This window comes from Epinephelus moara, chromosome 18, assembly GCF_006386435.1.
Source record: "Epinephelus moara isolate mb chromosome 18, YSFRI_EMoa_1.0, whole genome shotgun sequence".
NCBI classification, from domain to species: Eukaryota; Metazoa; Chordata; class Actinopteri; order Perciformes; family Serranidae; genus Epinephelus; species Epinephelus moara.
This window is the reverse complement of record NC_065523.1, coordinates 25218153-25240275: the sequence shown is the minus strand read 5'-3', so window position 1 is coordinate 25240275 and position 22123 is coordinate 25218153. Positions and strand designations below refer to the sequence as shown.

Sequence of the window (22123 nt, the reverse complement as noted above, 5' to 3'; positions counted from 1 at the left end):
CCGGCTCCTCCAGCCCGCATGTCGAAGAATCCTAAGGCAAGATACTGAACCCCAAACTGCTCCCGATGGCTGTTCCATCAGTGTGTGAGTGTGTGAACGGTTGCTGAGTAGCAGGTGGCACCATGTATGGTAGTGTCGGCCACCAGTGTGTAACTGTGTGTGAATGAATGAATGGTGGTTGAAAGACTAGCCCTTTCACACATAGTGGTCACTACACTGGACAGCTATTTAAAAGCCATTTTCTTGTATATACATGGGTTTTGAAGCTATAGTTGCATTTAAGTCACTCTAGTGGACCCTAGTCTGCCACCCACTGGCCAGGTGTTGTCAGTGCAATACAAAGGGGGGAGAAGTAGAAAGAGAGAGGAGAAGCTGAGGAGTTATGAGCAAAGTTCAACGCCTTTGCATGGCATTGAACAGTCTTAGAATTTGTTAAAATATGTGAACACCCCAGTGTAACAGCATTAAAAATATGTTTTTGATAGTTTCACATGATATATATCAATTTTTAAATTGGTTTATATTTCTCCAGTTGAAAACTTAAAACGCATGCAACTGAGGTAGTAATTCATGCATGAAAGGCCTAGAAAAGTGCTATACAAGTGCAGTCCATTATCCATTTACTTTGCATTGTTCCTATATTTGCAGTGTCTTTGCTGTTTTTGTTTTGACTTCCTGCAGCACATTTTTCCTTTGCAGCATGTTTCCGTTCTTGCATTTATTTTGCATCGTCATATGTGTTTTGAATGGATATCATTTCTGATGCTACTTTACCTTCCTCCTAATGGAAATGTTTTTGGCCGTCGTAGCATGTTTGCCCTTGTGGGCCACCGTACATCAAGATTTCACATTACAAAAAACAAATGATAAGAACAGAAAATGCCATGCATCGTGTGATATCCCCCCTTCATCCTCCACCCGCTCTCTGTCTTAATATGTGGTCCCTTTGTAGTGTAGTGTATAGTGTTGTTTATTTGCCTTTTGTTTGAGTGTCCTTTGATTGAGTGTTTTGTTTGAGTGCCTGTTTCTGTGCGTATTTCTTTTGTAAAGCGTCTTTGAGTATCTAGAAAAGCGCTATATAAAACCGATTTATTATTATTATTATTATTATTATTATTATTACAAATCAAGATTTTTGCAATGCTGTTCGTCACAGACGGGCTTCTTACTGCAGTGGTCAAGTCAAAAATGCAAAAGTGTGAATGACCCTATCTAGAGCCAGTGTTTGGTTTGTCTGTTCTGGGCTACTGTAGAAACATGGCGGTGCAACATGGTGAATATCATAAAAGAGGACCTGCTCTCTATGTAGATATAAACGGCTCATTCTAGGGTAAGAAAAACAGAACTTCTCATTTTTAGGTGATTATACACTAAAGAAAATATATTTAATATATTAAATCCCATTTCTGCCAATATGTTCTTCTCAACTCTCACATTGGACCTATAAGTAAAAGATCTGAGCACTTCTTCCACCACTAGTGTGCGTTCCCTCTCTGTCTGTGATAGTAAAGCTTGATTGCAACTGTTGCATAATGCTGTGTATTTCAAGCCATATCACTTTCTAAAATACCCAAGAGAAACGCGTCTTCTCAGCTAACTGTTACACCCTGCATCATCTCCATAATCGACTCCACATCTCAAGAAAATCACCGTATCCCTTAATCCAGCTCGCTCGCTCGGAGATTGCTGACATTGCTCTCTGTACCATTCCTCACTAATGAGCTCATGCATATCCTGTGTGTCTGCATGTGTGTGTGTGTATGCATATTTGCATGTATGTGAGTGGCGTGTTTGATATCCTAATGCCTTTTGATGTTTAATTCATTAACAAGACTAGAAAGGCCTACAATCAGAGGAGGCACACAACAAATGGCAGGCATATAAGACACACATTTACTGCCAAGAACAGACACACACCATCACGTCATGTAACATCTGTGAACGAAACACAGGACAATCATTCTTTAAAAACAGCTAATACTTGTTTAAATCCTCCGTTAACATCAGTTTCCTGTTTGTGTTCGCTGCCTGATTTACACGCTATAAATCTGCCGTGTACATAATGAGACTACAGTGGGAAAGACTAAAACGCAATGGCCCATTAAACACTGACAGGCTGCTGCAGGTGGAGAAAGAGAGAGGGAGAGAGATGTCATCCTATTAATTAAATCAGTGATGGATAGCCAATATAGGTGCCAGTTCCTCACTTTACAGCCACAGCTGTGAAGACATCGATGAAAGTAAAGACAACACGCGCAGTCGTAGTTGTCATTTTACGTCTTCTCTGGTGTGTGAAATGTCAGCAGAGAGACAAAAGAGCAGGACGGTGTTTTTAATTCTTCGACTTTCGACAAGCTTTTTTCTGTTATCTGCCTTTTCCCTTCTCGGAGTCTTGTCCTCACATTCATTGTGTCTTTGTCTGCTTGCTGCTGTTGATGTATCTCACGTCAGTGCATCCGCCATCCGTCCTCTGTCTTCTTTTCTTTTCCACTGAGTCACAGCTTCATTATTGTTTTTATCAGTGTCAGAAGACAGATTAGGGCCTACAGGTGACACGATTTATCATGTGAAACCAATCTCTCCACCTCAGGACCCGGGTGGCTCTCGGGTCCTGAGGTGGACCCAAACTGTGTTTGAATAGCTCAGTGTGTACTTGTGTGAGTGTGTGAAGAAGAGGGAATTACAGTAAACAGGTTACGCTTTGGCAGTCATTTATCTGTTTGACATCAGAAGACTTGAGCTGTGTCTTAATATTCTTTTAAAGACAAAAAAAAAATCCTTTATGGATACGACATTTATCATGTCTCCCTTCTGAGGATTTATAATAACTTAATTGATCCTGTGACGTTTCATCTAGCACCATCATCAGATCAAAATATTAATTTGTCCAATACTTGGCTTAATTACTAAACAGCATACACATTAACCTCAGCAGCTTACTTTCTGTAAAAGGGCTTATGAGCATTTTAGCACACTGACACACTAAGCTAAGATGCTCAATATGGTAAACATTATATATTATACATTATACACATTTTAGCATTTAACTCAAAGCACCACTTTGCCTAAGTACAGCCTCACAGAGCTGCTTGTATGACTGTAGATAAGTGGTTCTCAACCTTTTTCGTGGAAAGGAGTACCCTTAATTGATACACATTAGGTAACGGACTCCCATGTGTTAAGATTTTTGCTTCAGGGACCTCTATGTAAAAAGATTTTGGTTGTAAGATCACTCATTCTTGAAAATTGGGACAGAACCTTATTTGAGTTGTTTTCTTTTTTACCTTTCAGTTAGTCTGGGAAAATATATTTTCACAAATCAAAGTCTACTATTAAATACGACTATTAAACCTTGTAAATGGCTAACTTCCCTTTTGTTGAATAGGATACACACTGTAATGAATGTCAGAGGTAAGACCTGACAGAGCTGACCTTTTAAAGAGTTTCTTTTAGAGTAAAAAGTTATGTTTTTATTAACTCTACAGTAGTGGTAGTGAGTAGCGATTCTATTTATTTATTTTTATTTATTCATCTGTTTATTTTATTCTTATTTAGTTTTGATGTAAAAGTCTTTTTGTAAACCAGGAAGTGAGACGGGATTATCATATCCAATTTGGATTTGATTATAGCTAATCACTTGTATGCCTGATTAAATGATGTTTTTGTAGAAATGCGATGGAGTTAAAAAATCTGAGATGCATCTTTGAAGGGCCAATATTTAAATAAAAAATATATTTTTTAAAACAAAGACAGTTATAACAGTACATTTTTACATTGATGTTATCAGTATGTACTGTTAGTTTTAGATTTTGAAAGCTTTTAACATGTTTTGCGTTTGAAGTTGTGAATACTTGTTTGGGACCAGGATGTTTTCTGGCTCAGGGCAAATTATTAGTTTATATAGGCCTATACATATATATATATATATATATACACACATATATATATGATAATTTATACATAAATAAAGGAGAAAGAATAAAGAAATAGAAGTTAACTTTTTGATCACAATAGTCATCCTTATATTAGCTTTGCTTTTGTAGTGAATTGAATTCTGAAAATTAACTAGTCTCCATTTTTATGGGGACCTCCTGGAACTCCCTAAAGGATCCCTGGTTGGTAGACCATAGAGGTTTAAAGAGGACCTGATACAACGTCCCATTCATTCCTATGAAAATTGTTCAGTAGAGCACGGAGCCAAAATTTTGATTTCCCACTGATAAAGTTACCCAAATTTCCCACATCTTAGGGCCAGTAGAGCAAGCACACAAGAGACTTTGCCAGCTGAGCGACTAACTCCCGGTTTAGCGCTCTGCTAACTTGAATGGGGATAAAAATTTAATTGTGCGGCTCTTCTAGACTTTGTTATCATACCAAATCAATCAAATCCTGATAATTAAAGAGTCACTGATGCTCAAATAATGCATCCACTGACTAACAGATGTCTCTTTCATAATGTAGGTCTATAGAAAAAATCATTTTGGGCCCAATGGCAACATATGACGGACACAGAAGTTGCTACACTGTGTGGCCACTATGGCGCTAAGCTTGGCGCTGTTCCTGGGGGCTTGCTGTCGACTTTTGTTTCTTCCTGAAGAGTGAATTTTGCCCACAGATCACCATTATGAAGCAGACTTCTGTTAGACTTCTGTTAAACAACATCCAGTGCTGAAAAATGAGGCAGTACCAAAACTGCAGTTCCTCGAATGGCTACTCCAGGCTAGCTCCAAAAGTGAGTCAATCCCCACAGACACCCATGTTATAATGCCCAACTTCACAGCAGAAATAAAAACGTTTATCGCCCAATTTAGGGAGCGGCTGCTTTAAATGACAGGCTGTCTGAGGCATCACCACAGTCTATTAGACTCAGACTCATCCTTCACTTCTCCACAGCTCCACTTTTGGCTCCAAAAAAGTAAACAAGATGGTGACGGCCAAAACGCTGAACTTTAGGCTTCAAAATGGAAGTTCACAAACGAATGTCCATATTTTTATATCGTTTTATATGGTCCATTTTAAAGTGCGTGACTCCATCCCAGTGTAAAGTCTACGGGCTAAGTGAGCACGCAGGTGGGAGCAGCAGGAGTGGGTTGCACGATGTGGAAGCAAACCTGGATGCTAGAAACTTTTTTTGGCTTGTGCGCTCAATGAGCGATTTTCATCCGAGTGAGTGGGCGCCATCTTTGAGTCGGTTATTCAGTTCTTATAATAAAAACGTTGCTTAGTCACACAGTTTCAGGCCATTATGTGTGAAGTATCAGTTAAGTTGGTTCTTTCCTCTTAAGCAAAACCAGCAGTTGTCAATTTATTTTACTTATTTAGGTTGTCAAAGATACATAATAAATACCCAGAGACGCCACATGCACGGCCTCGGTGATGCCAGCAGCAGGTTTGGCAGGTGAAGCTGCCCGTCCTCCCTCTGTGTAATTGTGTAATTGACAGAGTTTGTCTCCACATTGTGGACGTGAGCCTGTTCGGTGAGGCGCGCAGTGGCTGGCTGAGGGCTATGATGCCACCCACCTGCACACCCACAGACACACACACACACACACTCACTCACACACACACACACACACACACACGTATATATAATCTACAGAGCCTCGTCTCTCACATCCATCTCCTGTTCTGTCCACGTGTCTTTGTTTGTGTCCAGCTCTTTTGTTCTCTGTCTTTCTTTCTCCTCAATTCCAAACCAGTTCTTCAAGATGCCTCGATTTCTTTTCTCCTTTCACACCGTGATTTTAAAAATCTCTGCCTTCATTCAGCTGCTTACAAACACTATACACAATACACTTTTTGGCTCACACATGCATGCACACTCTTTTTGAAGCAGTCATTGAGTGCAATATGCAGTGTTTGCCCTTCAAACCTGCAGGTTACACTGTTGTCTGTGCAGTCAAGGCTGTGGACAGTGTGTGTTTGGACTGGTCTGACAACACTAGTTATTGTGGGGTCACGCCACTAGAGTACGAGAGAATAACTGAGGATCCTCTCGGCTATCAACTCCCCTGCATGGTGTTTTCTTTCAGCCGAGCAGCTGAGCTTTAGCCCTGAGGAAAGTGAACATTTCATCATCAGATGAGTCAAGATTGCTCCACGGTGTTCATTTCTTCATTCATTTTCTTCTTTTTTGTAGTTTCTGTTGACTTACGCAAAGAATGTGCGCTACTCTACTTGTTTTCCTCCTCCTCTCCACCGTTCGCTCTCTCTCTCCGCTGATTTCAATCTATCACTGAATTTTCTCCAAGTCATTATCACCATAGCAACTGTACAGTTGTTCACTTTGTTTCCCCCCAAGCCCCTCATCACACACACACACACACATGCAAACACAAACACAGTATGATCGTGGTCTTTTAATTTAATTGTCATTTTTAGTGTTTGTTTGTTTTTTTTGTACGTTGGTGTTTTTTGAAAGATTTAATTCCTCGCAGTGATGTCTGGGGACCTTACTGCTATTATCCAGTGTGTGGTTGTGCAGTGCATTAATAGCTCCACCGACTCTTTGGTAAATAGAAAAAAAAAAACTCCCTGATGAAGCTTCACTGCATGAAATCACTAAATCAAATCAGCTCGTCAATCTGTTGGTTTGTTTATTCTAAATTCTTCAGGTGAAGATTAAGAAAGTTTAAATATGAAAATTTTCACTGCTTTTTAAAGTTTCAGACAAAACAATACATTGATCAATCAAGAAAATAATGACATTTATTGTTAGTTGCAGCCCTGAATTTTATACATATTTCTGTATTTTTTTCTTGCAATTGACTTATTTGCTCAGATCTTTGTCATACAATGTGAACAAATGTGAAAACATCAGACTACACAGTCATTTTACCTCTTGAGATTGAGACATTACGCAACCATAAAGTCCTTGTTGCCATGACTTGACTGGGAGACATGGCAGACTGTATGTTGGAGCCTGACCAATCACAACTTGCGTGAAATACATTTCAAAGTAAAGATAGATTTAATACAGAATATGAGTGTGCAGATGAACAAATGATTTGTGCTGGTTAAGATTTAACAGAAGTCTTTTGCACCTGGCCACCAGAGGGAGATATTTTGTGATAAAGGGACATTGAGCAGCAGCAGGATAAATCCCCCCATGGAGTCCAGACTCTGGTGGTGGTGGTGGCTGCTGACTCTGAGGCTGCTGACTGCTGAGGATGATGAGGTGGAGGGCAGACACGATAGCAGCAAGAAAGAACTACGTCAGAGAAAAAAACATATTTAAAATGACGAGCAGTAAGATGATAGGCTGACAGAGAACAATGACAATGACACCTAGAGACAGTGAGTGAGCATAGGTGCAAGGAGTGAATGGCAGGGTGAGAAACAAACTTACAGCCTGAGCATGAACAGTATTGTCTTCCTGACTGAACTTTCACGAGAGCTTCATATGTGGGTAATTGGGATGGAGCTGCTGGGAACCAGCTTTCTTGTTCCACCTGACAGAAACAACATCATTAGTGTTTTTACTTTGGCATCTGCACAGGTGTTCATGAAACAGCGCTCAGTTCACCTATGGGTGAATGTCATGGTACACATTGTGGAAGCTGATACGGCCAGAAAAGGCAAAACAAGTCCTGAAATAGTAGTCAGTTAGGACGTTATGAGGTGTGTTAGATGCTCAGTCAGGTGAGTTGTCTTTCAGACTACATGGGATGAATTGAGAAACTCCGAGATGCTAATTTTCATTTCAGACACCCCGTGTCGGTTGCGTCTTTGGGGTTTTTAACTGCTTGTAGCGCCATAGAGCATTATAAGTTTGCAAATATTAATGTTTAGCAATGTGAATATTAAAGACTTGGCTTTGCAAATGTTTTATGTGAACAAATCACCATAGTATAAAGAGAAAGTAAATCTGTATAGGGTGGTGGTGGTGGACGGATGGGTCAAACTAACTCAGACTTTCAACGAGGAGACTGGTGTTTGTGTCCTGTGTGAAACCAAAGTATCTGAGTTTTCTTAATAACAATGTAGCATAATACACTAGTAAGTCTAGCACACTATGCTAGTGACATTTGTCACCTGACAGACTCATTTTAAGCAAAATGATGGTGTTTTTTTTAAACCTAACCATGTGCTTTATTCGCCTAAACCCAAGGAAGTAAATCCAAAAACCAAAGTTAACCTAGATTGGAGGTATATTGTGAAAAGAGACTGTATGTATTCAATGAGCAGAAACTGTAATTTTCCTGTGAAAATGGAATTTTATTTTTAAAACACACTGCATGTAACAGGCGTAACTACGCTATCCTTGAGCGTCAAAACCTGATGCTGGAGGGGAACGTAGAGCATCATAGTTTGACATGTAAGGCCGCTGACCAAGCTTCCTTATTTGATGAGTTGGGAGTAAGAATGTGTTGGATACACTGAACATAAACATAGCTTTTATATGTTAACAAGAAACCTCCACAAGGCACCTATAAGTCGAGGAGACATGTGTGATTCCACACTGAAGGTAAAGTGGCATTTAACCATAAGCAAATCCCCCTTTCATTTAATTTTCCAGTGGCCCTGGAGACAAGCAGTGTGCTGCTTAGGGACACTTCAGTGGGCAGGATGCTTAACAACAAGGTCTCTCAACATAATCTTATCATATCAAACAAGGATGAAGATCACAGACTGTAAAACGCTTCTGCTTATGAAGCATCATGTGCAAAAATTACACTTTTTCTTTGTAGCCGTCAACCCAATTTGCATGAAGCAGATGTGAAGGCATCTCTGAGGGGTCGCCTGTTAACCAATTAACCCCAGACATGAGTCACATCGGTTTCTTCACTCCCACCTTCACTTCTTATGGCGATAATGTCCAATTAGTAATTAGATATTGTTATCTGATGTAAATGCCCGACTATAATTAGCGAGACCCACGTTTGACTCATTGTCACTCTGCTCTCATCATCGACCTCTTCCTCTATTCCCCTGCTTGATGCGGCCCTCGTTACGCTCCAAGGAATTCAGCATCATCATCTCGCCTCACTGGAACCAACATCCCCCCCTGGTTTCGCCTCAGCAGCTCTGTCTGTTAGTGTAGACGGTTTGTCCGCCAGCATCTTCCCCAGACACAGCATGATGTCCAGTATTTAAATGGCTGAGAGGATGTTTGATTCAGGCGGAAATGATGACTTAGCAAGTCAGTTTTTAGATGTGCCAAACTCCACTTTTAGATATTCAATGTGTTTTTTATTTTGTTTTGTTGTCTCACTACCAGGGCATCAGAATACACAGCTTGGGCAGTGGGTGCTGTTAAGTATCTGTGTAAGATGCCCCAGGCTTTCCACCAACTCCAGTGTAAAACCATTGACATCGGACGCTTAGAGCAACACATGTAGTTTAAAGACCGGTGTTCAAGACCAACAAAAACAACACCGATTGGAGCATTTGTTCCCATCGAAGCTGGAGATTTTTTTAGCAATATCTGCAATCTTTTCCAAACCATAATCAAATAGTTTTGTTGCCTAAACCCAACTGCCGACCCCTTCTTACTGCCGCGTTTTTGCAGCGGCATCCGCAATCTTTTCACCGTATCAAGGAAGTTTTGCCCAAACCTACTGTCGACCTCTTTGCACCAAGATACAATGCAGAAGGCTGCCCCTGGCTTCATTTTAGTAACACCAGGGACATCTGCCCAAGCAGCAAGTTACAATGAGTAGGAATGAGATCACTTTGTGTTTTGGATCTTACATAATTGACTAATGATTTGATACTTAGTCATCTATGTATCTTGTATCAGGCGTAGCATCAACAACAAAAACCACATAGGCGAAACAAACCTCAGCCTTTTTTGTGTGCATGCATGTTTGCAAGTGCATCTAAATCACTTGCAGAGATGAGTTTCCTTCAGTCTTCTCTCATCTCCCAGGCTTTTCACCCATGGATGGATTACTGAATGATGTTGGAAGGCCCAGGGGTCCAAAAGGCCCCTAAGCCACAGTCTCTGTGTGAAGAGACTGTTACGAACACTTTGTCTCAGTGTTAAAGGGCTCGGTCATCGTGCTACATGTTGAGGCTGTGCCATCTGATTTGCATGGTGTCAAAGAGATCTTCGTATTTCTTCTCTGCTGGAACAAATCAGAAGCATCTACAACTGTGCATTCACTTGACCAAACCGTTGATTTTAATGTGGCAGCGTGGGCCACGATGAAAGCTGCCAAGAGTGCTGCCTCTTCAAGTGTTTGCACACTTAAATATTATGCATATTCTTTGATACGTAATCAAAACAATGAGAGGAACAGGCTCAGCTTGTGGACAAAAGTTCATTTAATAAAGCTACAGCAGGGCTAGAGAGCGCTCAAAAATGTTCTTCATTTCTTCTTTTGGCAGAGCAAGAAACATCTGTGTGTTCAAGCGGACTAATGGTGTTAGCAAGATGCCTTGCTGATATATTATGGTTCATAACCTACAGTGTGTTATGAGGTGTGCAGTGCACTTTGCCATGTTATTTATGTGTTTAATACTTGACTGTAATTCTCACAAACAGTTTATCTACTTTATTGCGTTTGGGGCCTTATAGACTTTTTAATTGCAGATAATTCTGCAGGAAAGAGAGGCTTGTGCAGAGAGAGATTTTGGTTCAGTTGTGCTCACACTTGGTGTTGTTTATACGTTTTATAATCTCTGTGCTTTCAGAGCAAGGAGAGAACTAATTTGGGGTCAGAGGAGGTGAGAAGGAAAGATAAAGAAGAGTTTTTTGTGTGTTCCTGAGCAGTTGTTCAGTATGGCTGCAACATACTTGTGCAATTCTCCAGGTTTATGCACCATCACGAGGCTCTGAGATGACCTAAAGGGAGGAATAAATGCACGCAAGCATGCAGACACACACACACATGCAGAAGCCCAGAGCGCTGAACAGATTATGTCTTCACACCCGGCGTCTTTCTGCAATGGGCTGCACTGAGAGGAAGGCTCAGGATGACTGTGAGTGGAACCCCTACCATTTTAATTTCACCCATGACTCCCAGGAGGAGGGGAGCACAGACAGAGGGACAATGAGTAAAAGGAGGAAAACATATAAAGGGAGATGAGAGAGAAGAGAAGGCTTGGCATGAAAGTGAGAAACATCCAGGGCTCGCTGTCCAGAGACTTGGAGGGGCAGGGAGTGAAGAAAAGGGCTGATAAAGAAATAGAGATCAGGGAGATGCTCCGAGTCCCTGGTGTCTGTTGTTCACTCAGCAAGTCTCTTTTAAAATTCCCACAATCGACAAGTTGAAAAGAATGTAGTCAGGGGGAGGCGAAAATGGTTTGCAGAAGGAGGGAGACCTGGAGAGAGGCGACTAAGGACACGAGGGGCGCGACCACTACGCCATCTGCTTTTGTTTTTTCTCAAGAAAAGCCTCCAGGAAAGGAGCGAAAATAGGCATGCTTACTAAAAAGAGAACATGCTAATTAGACATTTCCCAGACCCTCACGCCACTGACTCATTCCCCTGCCAATCACATCACAACAGCTCCCTCCTCTTTCATACACAGACTTTCCCTCCACGTCCCTCCATCGCCGTCTCGTTCTCACTCATCTTCTGCCGTCACTTTCCCGGCTTGGGAAAAAAAAAGGGCCGCTTTTCAGTGATGTGTGCCCACTTACTCAGTCAGTGGCCTGTATAATTACACATGAAGCCATTCTGACACATTTCAGCGTGATGGAGGCGACGCTGGTGGGGGTTTATCCACCCTCATTTGCAGGGCTTTAATTACAGCCATGTTTGTTTTGTGGTGATTGTAGAAATTAGCTAACCTCAGCTATCACAATAGTGACTGGGGAATATATGAATCAATTTCCAACAAATCAAACTTGAATGACATGAGTACTGCACATGCTGCAGAAAACACTTTTTTTTTCAGAATCTTATCCAGATTTTTCTTGGAAGCCTATCAGAGCATCAATCCCCAATTGCTCATTAGCTCGATTTTTACTCGTCCTCAGTGCCAGATGTTCGGGCCAAGATAAACAGTTGCTCAGTTAGGCTGCTCCTGGCACCGTGCGATCACTGTACGGTGTGTGTTTGTGCCTCAATAACACTCGAAGACTAAAACAGGGAGGGTGCTGGGAAGGCTTCCAGGATGACAAGATGGAGAGAACTGACACCAAGCACAAAAACACTCGAACCTTACACGTTCCCACGCACTGATAACGGCTTGACATTTCCTTTCCATCTGGATATTTCTTTCTTTCTTTCTTTCTTTCTTTCTTTACTTCATTCTCTGTTTCTGTTCCTCTCAGTCTCGTTCGATACGATGCATCATACAGCTAAACCTCAATTACCGTACATAGAAACTAAAGTGACGCTGTGATAATGATAGTGATGCCCCTAAAATTTTTTTACAGACGTGGCCGGATGGGGCCACTGAAAATCTTGCGGTGGCACACCAAAACCAAAAGCCCTACCTGAACCTCAGGGATTCTGTTATAGTGTTGTAGTATACAGACTAGTTGACATCTAAGTCCATATGGAGAGTTTCTTATTTTACAGTTAATGTTACTAATTATCTGATGTGTATAGACTAATGCCGCTACAGTTAACTTTTGGAGCTCCACAGCAGTGGTGTTTTTTAGGGTTGGGTACCGTTTGGGTGTTTTACGATACCGGTGCCTGAATCGATACTTTAAAATAAAACAAAGCACAAAATGACAGTTAACATCATCAAAGAATGCCTATCAGATGTGAATTTGAACAATATATATACAGTAAATTCACATAATTAATAAAACCCAACTACTATAATTTAACACTAAATAACAGTGACAGTTAACCTAGAAATCCAGATGCCCCGCCCCTAGCAAATTCGAATTTGCTCCGCACGGGGATTTGGCCCCGACGAGCAGAGCCCGTTGAATCACCATCGGACCAATCAGATCAGTCTATCTGACAGAGGCGGGCTCTGGGCGGGCGTAACATGATGAGGACAGCGCTGCAATAGATATATATGTATATGATATCTATGAGCGCTACGCTGTAGGAGTCGAAAAGTAAACAGCCAAGATGGCAGCTGCCGACGGATCGCATCCATTCAATTTAGCTTTGGAAGAAGCGCTAACCCAACTACACTTTTTCCTTGAGAGAGGAGCAGTAGACTGCCCTAGAAGCCTTCGCTTCCAAGAAGGACGTTTTTGCCGTTTTGTTGACGGGATACGGCAAAAGCATAATATATCAGTTAGCCCCACTGTTTGGCAAACCAATGGGGCTTACTGCAATGAATACGTCACCTTGTTTTTTGCTCTGATTGGATATCGTGCTCTCCAGTTGCGTGCGGCTGCATTTAATACGCCTCAGTTAGTGCCGCCCCTTGGGTAGGAAGGGTGTATCGGTGAGGGCCAGACTCAAAATCTTTCTAGATTCGAGTCTGGATTTCCAGGCTAAGTTACAGTAATAATAACAGCAAAATAAATATTGACATGGTATCAATACTTGTCTCTCTAACTCAGGAGAGACTCCGCAGCCAGGCATTTCTCCTTCATCTGTTCAGGAGCAGCTGAGATTGTCACTACAGTTAGAGTAACTGGTCCACCGTAACAGTCCAACTTAAGTGAGCCTAGTCAGGTTCCAATGCGAGGCTAAATTCGATTGCTAACTTCGGGGCTAACCCCTTTCACATTAATCTGCAGGTGGCAAGCAAGACACGGGAACTTGTCTTGGGTCGTGAGGAGTTGAAGCATTTATTCACTGACTAATATCCTACACGTTGCACTGCCACATTTAACGTCACACGCTGCAGCCTCACTGTCACACGTCTTTGTCACACACATGCACTCTCTTGTTCAACTGCACACAGTCTGGCACAAAAATGAGCAAAATCTGCGTTGTGATTCGGTCCAGTAGGTATCAGACATACAGGTACCCAACCCTAGTTTTGATGTGTTATGCATGTTATGTGAGTCATTGTTCTTTAAATAGGCTGGTTCTTCTTCTATTTAAAAGATAAATATACAGTGTTAACTTGAAGGGGTCCATGTCATTGGTTCGACAGCCCATTGGTTCGACATCCCATTAGTCCGACTGTCCAGCCCATTGGTTCGACATCCCATTAGTCCGACTGTCCACGGTGGTGAACGGCTCGCGGCGGGCGTATGGTGCGCCACGACCGGCTTGAGGCGGAGCAGGCTCACGGCTTATGTGTTTGTCACTTTCTTTTTCATTTTAACCCACACCATGATCTTTTCCTGACCCTAACCAAGTGGTTTTTGTGCCTAAACCTAACCAGACCTTAACCACAGGGCATCATGATGACTTCGGAACGGACTTAGGAACAATGAGTTTAATATGGTCGGAACAATGGGATGTCGAACCAATGGGCTGTCGAACCAATGGGCAGTTCCCAACTTGAAGGTGTACATTGATTATAAGGAACAAAACATTTACTGCTCTCTCGAGTTTAAGGAAGACTCGTGGGTCCCCATAGGACCCATTTTTATTCAGATGTTTTGAGGTGAGAGTTCAAGGGACCCCTTTGAAAATGCTCATGCCACTTTTTTCCTCACTGAAGTATAGCTTAAATTTGGAGCCTTTTTTACCCTTCCTTCTGCCAAGCTATGCTGACATGATTTGTACCAGTAGATATAGATTTGTACCTTAGTTTCATGAGATACCACCCGCTTTGCACTAGCAACTTCTTAAAAGAGAAATTCACCACAATTTATGTGGAAATCCAATCGGTGTTGATAGGAAATGCAGTTGCTTGAAGCTCAGTACATGTTGTATTGACAGAGATGCTGGTTTTTCTGGTGAGTTTTCCTTCTTGCACAGCCATTATGAGGATGTATTGCACCTGAACCCCTGAATCTCATCTCCCCAAAACTCCCCAGACCTGCCCAGCACATGGAGGTCGACGTCAAGTAATGCTGTCTGAAAAAACTTACTTCACTGTTCCGCTAGAACACTGGAAAAAACAACATGAATTTAATAACACTAGTGTTATCAACAACAAACATGCCTTATTGTATAGTGGCTGGAAGCTGTGTACCACCGCCCTGGATACCCAGAAGTGGAGACTAGAAATACAAGCCGAGAAGCTTGTAGTTCTTCCAAGTACCACTGACGTCACCGGTTCGCGGAAGAACAGAAGGTTTTGAAGCAGCCCCCAGAGAGCACTATGAAAAACATGTTTTATGCCACACTATAACCCACATTTGTTCAGATGAAGTAAATGTTGAAAAATGGCATTTTTTTCTCCCTTTTTCTTTTCTTATAACGTTATAGTTAAGCCTAAAGAGGTTCCTCTAAACCTCAAACTATGCCGTCTGAATATTTATCTGAGAGCTTTGTGGCCTCAAGAAGCAAAGGGAAACTTTTTCTTATTAGCAGCAACACAATGTAAAGAGTGTTTAAGGATAACAGTGGCACATTGTGGAGGTTACCAGCGCTTGACTTGCTCTAGAAAAAAATCATCTGTTGTAGTAAGCACAAACTTGATATACTTTTGAAACTTTGGCATGCTTTCTTCAGTATGCTGGAGAACTCATGAACTTTTGCAGGGTGTCTGATACTGTAGAAGAAACTTTGACTTCACAGACTATGGGAAATCCTTGTTTCGCTATTGGCATGGTTCTATGGATGGCAATGTCCAGCAGGTGGTTGAAGTGAAATATCTCAACAACTATTGGATGGGTTGGCGTGAAATTTAGTACACACATTCACACTCTCCTCAGGATGATTTTTGATACCTTTGGTGATTCCTTAACTTTTTATCTAGTGTCATCATCAAGACATAATTTCAGTTTGTCCAATACTTTGGTTTATGCCCAAATGTCTGCAAAACTTCCCATCAGCCTCAGCTATTCTCTCCTAAAATTACATTAAAGATATGTTTTAAAAACATCAATATCTGATATTTTTTGTCTTCCCACCTCTGTCTCTGTCGCCCAGGACCCCAGAAGCAAGCACAAGTTCAAGATTCACACATACGGCAGTCCCACCTTCTGTGACCACTGTGGTTCGCTGCTGTACGGCCTCATCCACCAAGGGATGAAATGTGACAGTGAGTAGACATCCTCTGTCTATGTGCATGTGTGTGTGTGTGTGTGTGTGTGTGCACCTGTGTCGAATATGCTGTGCTGGTCGGCCCTAATGAGAACAGATGGGAATAGACTGGTACTGTTCTACTCTCAGCCACATCTGCAGCCCAGGCAGAATTCTCTGTCCCGCCCTGCCGAGTCCTCTCTGCGCTCCCATTCTTTCCACCCACACTCCTCTATCAACTTTTCTTTCCTTGCATGTATGACCCCCATCCTGCACTCATTTTAATTCCCCTCTTCCTCCCACTTCTTCTCTTTCTTCCCTCTTTGCTTTCCCAGTTCTTCTCTCTGTACTCCCACACATCCTGCCCTCTCTTTTTTCTCTTCTTCATGTTTTTTTATCATCCCTCCTCCTCTATATCCCCCCCACTGTACCTCCTCTGTCCCCCCCTGTCTCCACGCCATCTCCATCCATCATCCTCTCTCCTCCTCTTACCCTGTCCATCCATCTGTGGGTCCCTGGTGGTGGCCTCGTCGCAGATGCTAATGGGAGCACACCAGAGCAAATTGATGCGGGGAGGCCATCGCCATGACGAGCTGCTTCCCCAGTCTCTCGTCACTCCTTGTCTCCTCCCAGCATGTCAGCCTGACAGGCCTGCAGAGTGGTGAAGGAGGAAGGGGGAGAGAGCAAGGGAGATGGATGGTGGGATGGAAGAGGACAGAAAGAAGGAGGAGGTGGGAAAACATGAAACACGGAGGGGAGGAAGGGAGGAGGAGAGAAAGTGAGAGGGCAGAGCAGGAAACGAGGGGGAAGAGGAGAACAAAATGCTCTCTATCCCCTCTGGTCCCTCATCTGTTTGGCTTCGTGAAAGTGTGTGTGTGTGTGTGTGTGTGTGTGTGTGTGTGTGTGTGTGTGTTTTTTTTCACCCAGTCTGACACAGTGGAGGCTGCTAGTCCAGTGGATGGGGATCTCTTCTGCTCACAGCGATTATATCATTCCTAAGTTTATGTGGTGATTACTTATTGATGTTTAAATGCAACACAGCACCTCCGAGAGAAGCAGAGGCTCTTTTGATAACTGCTTTTTCTCTCATTTAAAATAGACATTACTGCACTGAATCATCCCCAAAACAAATCTTTTGCCACGTTGGGTCTGCAGCCTTGTGTGCATCTGTGTGTGTGTCCAAAAGGAAGACACCAGGGAGCTCAGGAGTTAAGGACTGGCTCCCCGGTGCTCTGAAAAGTTAAACTGTGGCAGGCAACACTTGATAGGAATTGACTTTACACCAGCACACTGTGAGAAGAACCAGGGCAGCTATTCATCTAAACTTACGCCTACTCACGAACTTCAGATGTCTCTTAAGTTGAAAAGAATAGGCCTTAGATTGCAGCAGTAGAGAAACAGAGGTGAGGAGACAATGACTGACTCATGATGAATAATACGTTGTCTGAAGCAATATGTGTAATTATGTTGCAGCTGCTGCGAAACCCACATTTGTTTTGTTTCTGTATTCCTCAAGGTTGCAAACAACATGAATAAAGCAGAGATTGATTTCGTTTGCAATCATGTTTCACAGATCTTCTTTGTGGCGCTAAATCCCTCTTATTATACAATTTCTCTCGTGTCACCACCACCAGCAGTAAAAAAATCCTCCCCACTCCAGTTTCAGTTTCTTTTCGTTCTCATTTCAGCCACCCAGCTGGCACCAGACGTCATTATGATGTCAGGAAGACGTTGGACTCTTAGGTTGGACAGACGTTCAATTTTGGTCGGAATGAAAATCAGGCTGACGATGTTTGTTGATGTTAACATCATGACGTTTTGCAGACGTTGGATTTTGTTCTTCATACTGTACGACTAAATGTCGCTATTCTGTGTCAAGTAGAGGTGTGCCATATGATCTCGCACAATAATACCGGTATAAGTTTTTTATTTCATATGAATATTTCAATTTCTTGACATATTGATGTCGTACTGTTACCCACAGCAACAACAAGCATTTCTGCAAGCGAAATTATTACCAACTCCGTGGTGGTGCTAAAAAGAGGAGCCGCTGAGTAGTGTGGAATAAACTGTGGCGTCCTGGATGTTTTATGAACAGCCCCAGACTTCTCAGACTCTTTTAGTGACTTACCACTCAGAGGGAACTCATTCAGCGACTCCTCTGGCAGCAGCTGAGCGTCTCTCTCCTCTCTCGCTGTGTGCACACGGGAGTCAGCTTTGTCAAATGATTTTTTTATAAACCTCTCATAATGTAAACCTACGTGACGCTTGCAGCTCGACAAAAAAAACTACATATATGTGAATGTGCGATAGTTGTGGTATCATAACGGCCTGTCACAGGTTACAGCGTGATGATTAGAGGAGAAATGGCAGAGCATAAAGGTCCAGGTGGAAAAAAAAACCAACTCAATCATTTAGGATTTTGCTAAAAGAAGGAAATCACCTGTTGATTTATATATATATATATATATATATATATATATAGATCCCAGGGTACATTTTTGTATTAGGGAGCTGTGTAAATGTGTAATTTGTGGTAGATTTTATTTTGTTAAACTATTAATATAGTATACAGAATCTGAATCTCACTCTGAGTTACTGTTGTTGTTCACAAACTAAGGAAATGAGAGATCATTTTTGTTTAATTTTTACTGATTATTTGAAGGCAAACTGTAAAACTATATCACTTATTTTGTTGCAATTCTATTTTCTTACATAAATAATAAAACATATACTTTTTTTTTTTTTTTTACTGTATTTTCATTTCATTATCACAAAAATACCCTGAAATATTGTGATATTATTTTAGGGCCATATCGCCCACCCCTGTCATCAAGGTGACATTGGCATGAGACGTTTGGAAGACATTGACTTTTGGTTACTCAACAGCACAACTTAAAACATCATCAGTCGTCAGTAGGCTACATTACACTGATGTTGGGCTTTAGACGTTGTCATGACATTGAATTTTGGTCACCCAATGCCACAACCTAAATTCAATCAAACATGTTAAACGTAGTTGGTGGCCAGCTGGGCAAGTATCTCCTATTTCATCCCTATTTTTATATGTTAAAATATTACATTTTTGTAGATTTTTCCATGTCATTTGCTCATGGAAATATAAGAATCAACAGAGAGAAAATTAACTTTAGTTTTGCAGGATAATATCACTAACAAAATGGAAAACAGCATTTAGTTAGTTTTTCTTCTTTTTTTAAAGAATTCTGACATCTGATTGGCTATCTCTGCTCTGCACAAACATGTGATTCATCATTTGACTATGCAGGATTTTCCTAAAAGAGCAATGTATAGACTCATATCCCTCTCAATCATAACTTATGACCAACTAGAAGTGTGTGGGTGTGTATTTATCTGCAGAGGCTCTGCCCTCTGCCTGTATTTTCTTATTTTCTTCTTACTTTCTGTGTTGGGGATGTTAATGGCCGCGTACCCCACAGTGCGCAGGTGAGGTCAAGACTTTATAAAAAGGTAGCGACCAGGTATCAGACTGTAGGCAGCACCCATTCAAGAGACATGCACCAAACAAAATGAGAATACAGCAAGGCGAAATGCCAAACCAGAGTGAATCTGGAGTTTTGTTGGTGAGCATTTTTATAAACAGTAACTGACAATCCTGCATAGTACTGCATACCTTCTTCTAAGTTACTCCCTTAATTAATGTGTCTTAATCTTAATCTTTGTGAAGAACCTCTTTGATATTAAATTGGCTCAATGGAGCAATTTTAATTAAATTATAAAGAAGTTTGTGCCCAGATTTATAAAGATGAATCCAAAGGGCTAATTTAGTTCACGGAACATTAGGTTTAAGTTCAGGTTCACTGAGTACAAAACCACAACTCCCTGTCCCCCTTTTGTTTGGTGTTTATATAATATTCTAAGAATATGTTTTCCTTAATTTTATTCATCTTTAATTCATTATTATTATTTTGTGATGCAGCAGAGCTCCCTCTGTGCTCACTCTTTGTCTGCTTTCATTGAGATCTCTGTAGCAAAAAAAAGGTTAAATCAAGTTTCTTCTGCCCAGCACATCACACCGCACCAACTCTTTTTCACATTTTCTTCGGAGGTAGAGCCATTTTCCACACAAAAATGTCTCACAATTTGCATAAAACTTTCCAAATTCAGTGTGAAGTGCAATCCTACACTCACTTACCCTAAGCTGTCCTCCCTTTACATGCATGATTCACTCTCCAATGCATGTGGAATAAGGAGAGAGGGTTCCTGAGAAAGTCCTCCACAGATAAACTCAACATTCCTCTACGTTCTGTCTCTTTCCAGCCTGCGACATGAACGTACACAAGCAGTGTGTGGTCAATGTGCCGAGCCTGTGTGGGACGGACCACACGGAGCGCCGGGGTCGCCTCTTCCTCAAGATCGAGGTCAACTTGGACAGGCTACATGTCACAGGTTGGTTTGGTTCTTAATCGCTGTGTAGTTTTGTGATGTACAGTGCTTCAGGCTGCTCAGTCTCAGAGTGATGTGAGGAAGAGACTCCCTGATGTGACTGTGAGTGGTTGATTTTCAGACCATTGAAAGAAAAATCTCTGGGTTTATTCATATTTATAACTTTGGGTGACTATGAATGGCTCAGACTTGTGTTTATAAACTACTGTTAAATGTGTTTATTCTGCCAGACTTTTGCTTTATGTGGTCACTCCTTCGCTCAGGAACACTGAGAGGATGCTGAGGAACTTTTCTCTGTCGGTGCAGGCTCTTCACTTTTGTTGCCAATGTTTTAAGTTTGGATTTGGATTAATATCAACTCAGCTGACTCAACTGGGAGTCTTTCACAGCACACAGATAACAAATGTCACTTTGTTGAGGTACTCCAGCCTCCAATTAAAAGCCAGGACCAGTGCTGGGCTTTGAGGAAATTTTGGCAGAGTGGCAAACTGATTGGAACTGCAGGTCAAGTGACCCCTGACTGACCCACAAAAGACTTCAGCTCATACAACATTAGGATAAAAAAAAATGTTGTTAAATGTCACAAAACGTCTCAAAACATTATTTGTATTTTCACAATTCGAGACTAAAAAGTCTCGAATAGCCAAATGAATAAATTAGTTTTGTGTTTTTCACAATAATTCTGGGAGTCAGCAGGAAGTTGGCCAGCTTAGCCAGAAAGGGACTGCAGTGTGCACGCTTTGTGGGCCATGTCTATCATTTTTCCAGCCAGCTTTTGATGAAACCACACCCACTTCTGCATAAAGAAAATGCCAGTCTATAGCTGCAAGTACTGTAGTACTGCGGCACACAAGAAGTTGGGTGCTGGCTCAGAGAGGGGTCTTATAGTTGTGTTCTGTGAATCGGCACAGCTTGAGTTCATCAGTGGCTTTGAGCACCACCTTTGCCAAAAACACATAGGACTCCCTCTCATCCCACTCCTTAGAGGCAGGATGTTGCGTTTCGATGCTCCTCTACCTCCTTTGTGTATCGTGTCTTGTTTACATATATATGCTTCCCCTGTGCTTATCTATTTTTACTAGTAATAATTGGCTGAATTCAAGTTGCTGCAGCCGTTAAAGGGAAACTTTACCCATTTTTCAACCAGATCTGTCATCACAGTGTGCGCAGTGTGTGCACATGAATGGTGTTTGGCTTCAACATATGGTGCAAGCACCCGGAGCTTCTCACTTATTTGTTAGTAGAGTTCTGCCAGACTTTTTCCTGCACCCTCTGCCCATCACTGCTTTGACACAGAGCTGGTTGGAAATCTGCAAAATTCCCTTTAAGCACTCATATTGCTACTTTCCAAGCTACTGTAGCTGTCATACTTTGTGGAGATGGACCCTGAGTAGCTGGGCTACCTCTTGACTCACTGCCAGATATGCAAACTTTCCGACTCTGTAGTCTTCGAGTGGCAGGAAGTGGAATGGAGGGGCCGTGAAGTACATCCATGGAGCTAGCTAGGAGCAGTGTCTATCAGTAGCACTGGCTACAAGTAGGCTGGCAACCAGTCATTGGACCTTAAAGGGAAATTTCGGTTTATTTCAACCTGTCTTCTATCGTCCTAAATTTGTTTCAAGTGACTGGTGACATAAAAATAATAGTTAGCATGTTAGCCGTTAGCCTAGATACAGCCGGGGCGTATAGTAGCGTCAGACCTGTTAAAACGTAAGTGAACGGGCATACTTCAAGTGCAAA

The 22123-nt window shown here is 41.8% G+C and overlaps 1 protein-coding gene across 2 annotated transcripts in view; it reads left to right on the top strand.

Annotated features, from left to right (window-relative positions):
• The window catches only part of prkcab (protein kinase C, alpha, b), a 156791-nt gene that overhangs the window by 85642 nt on the left and 49026 nt on the right, over positions 1-22123 (top strand). For both annotated transcript variants that reach the window (XM_050068636.1, XM_050068635.1), the window contains exons 4-5: positions 15866-15977; positions 20258-20386. In XM_050068636.1, coding sequence (XP_049924593.1) covers positions 15866-15977; positions 20258-20386 — 241 coding nt within the window. The remainder of the gene's footprint in view (positions 1-15865; positions 15978-20257; positions 20387-22123) is intronic.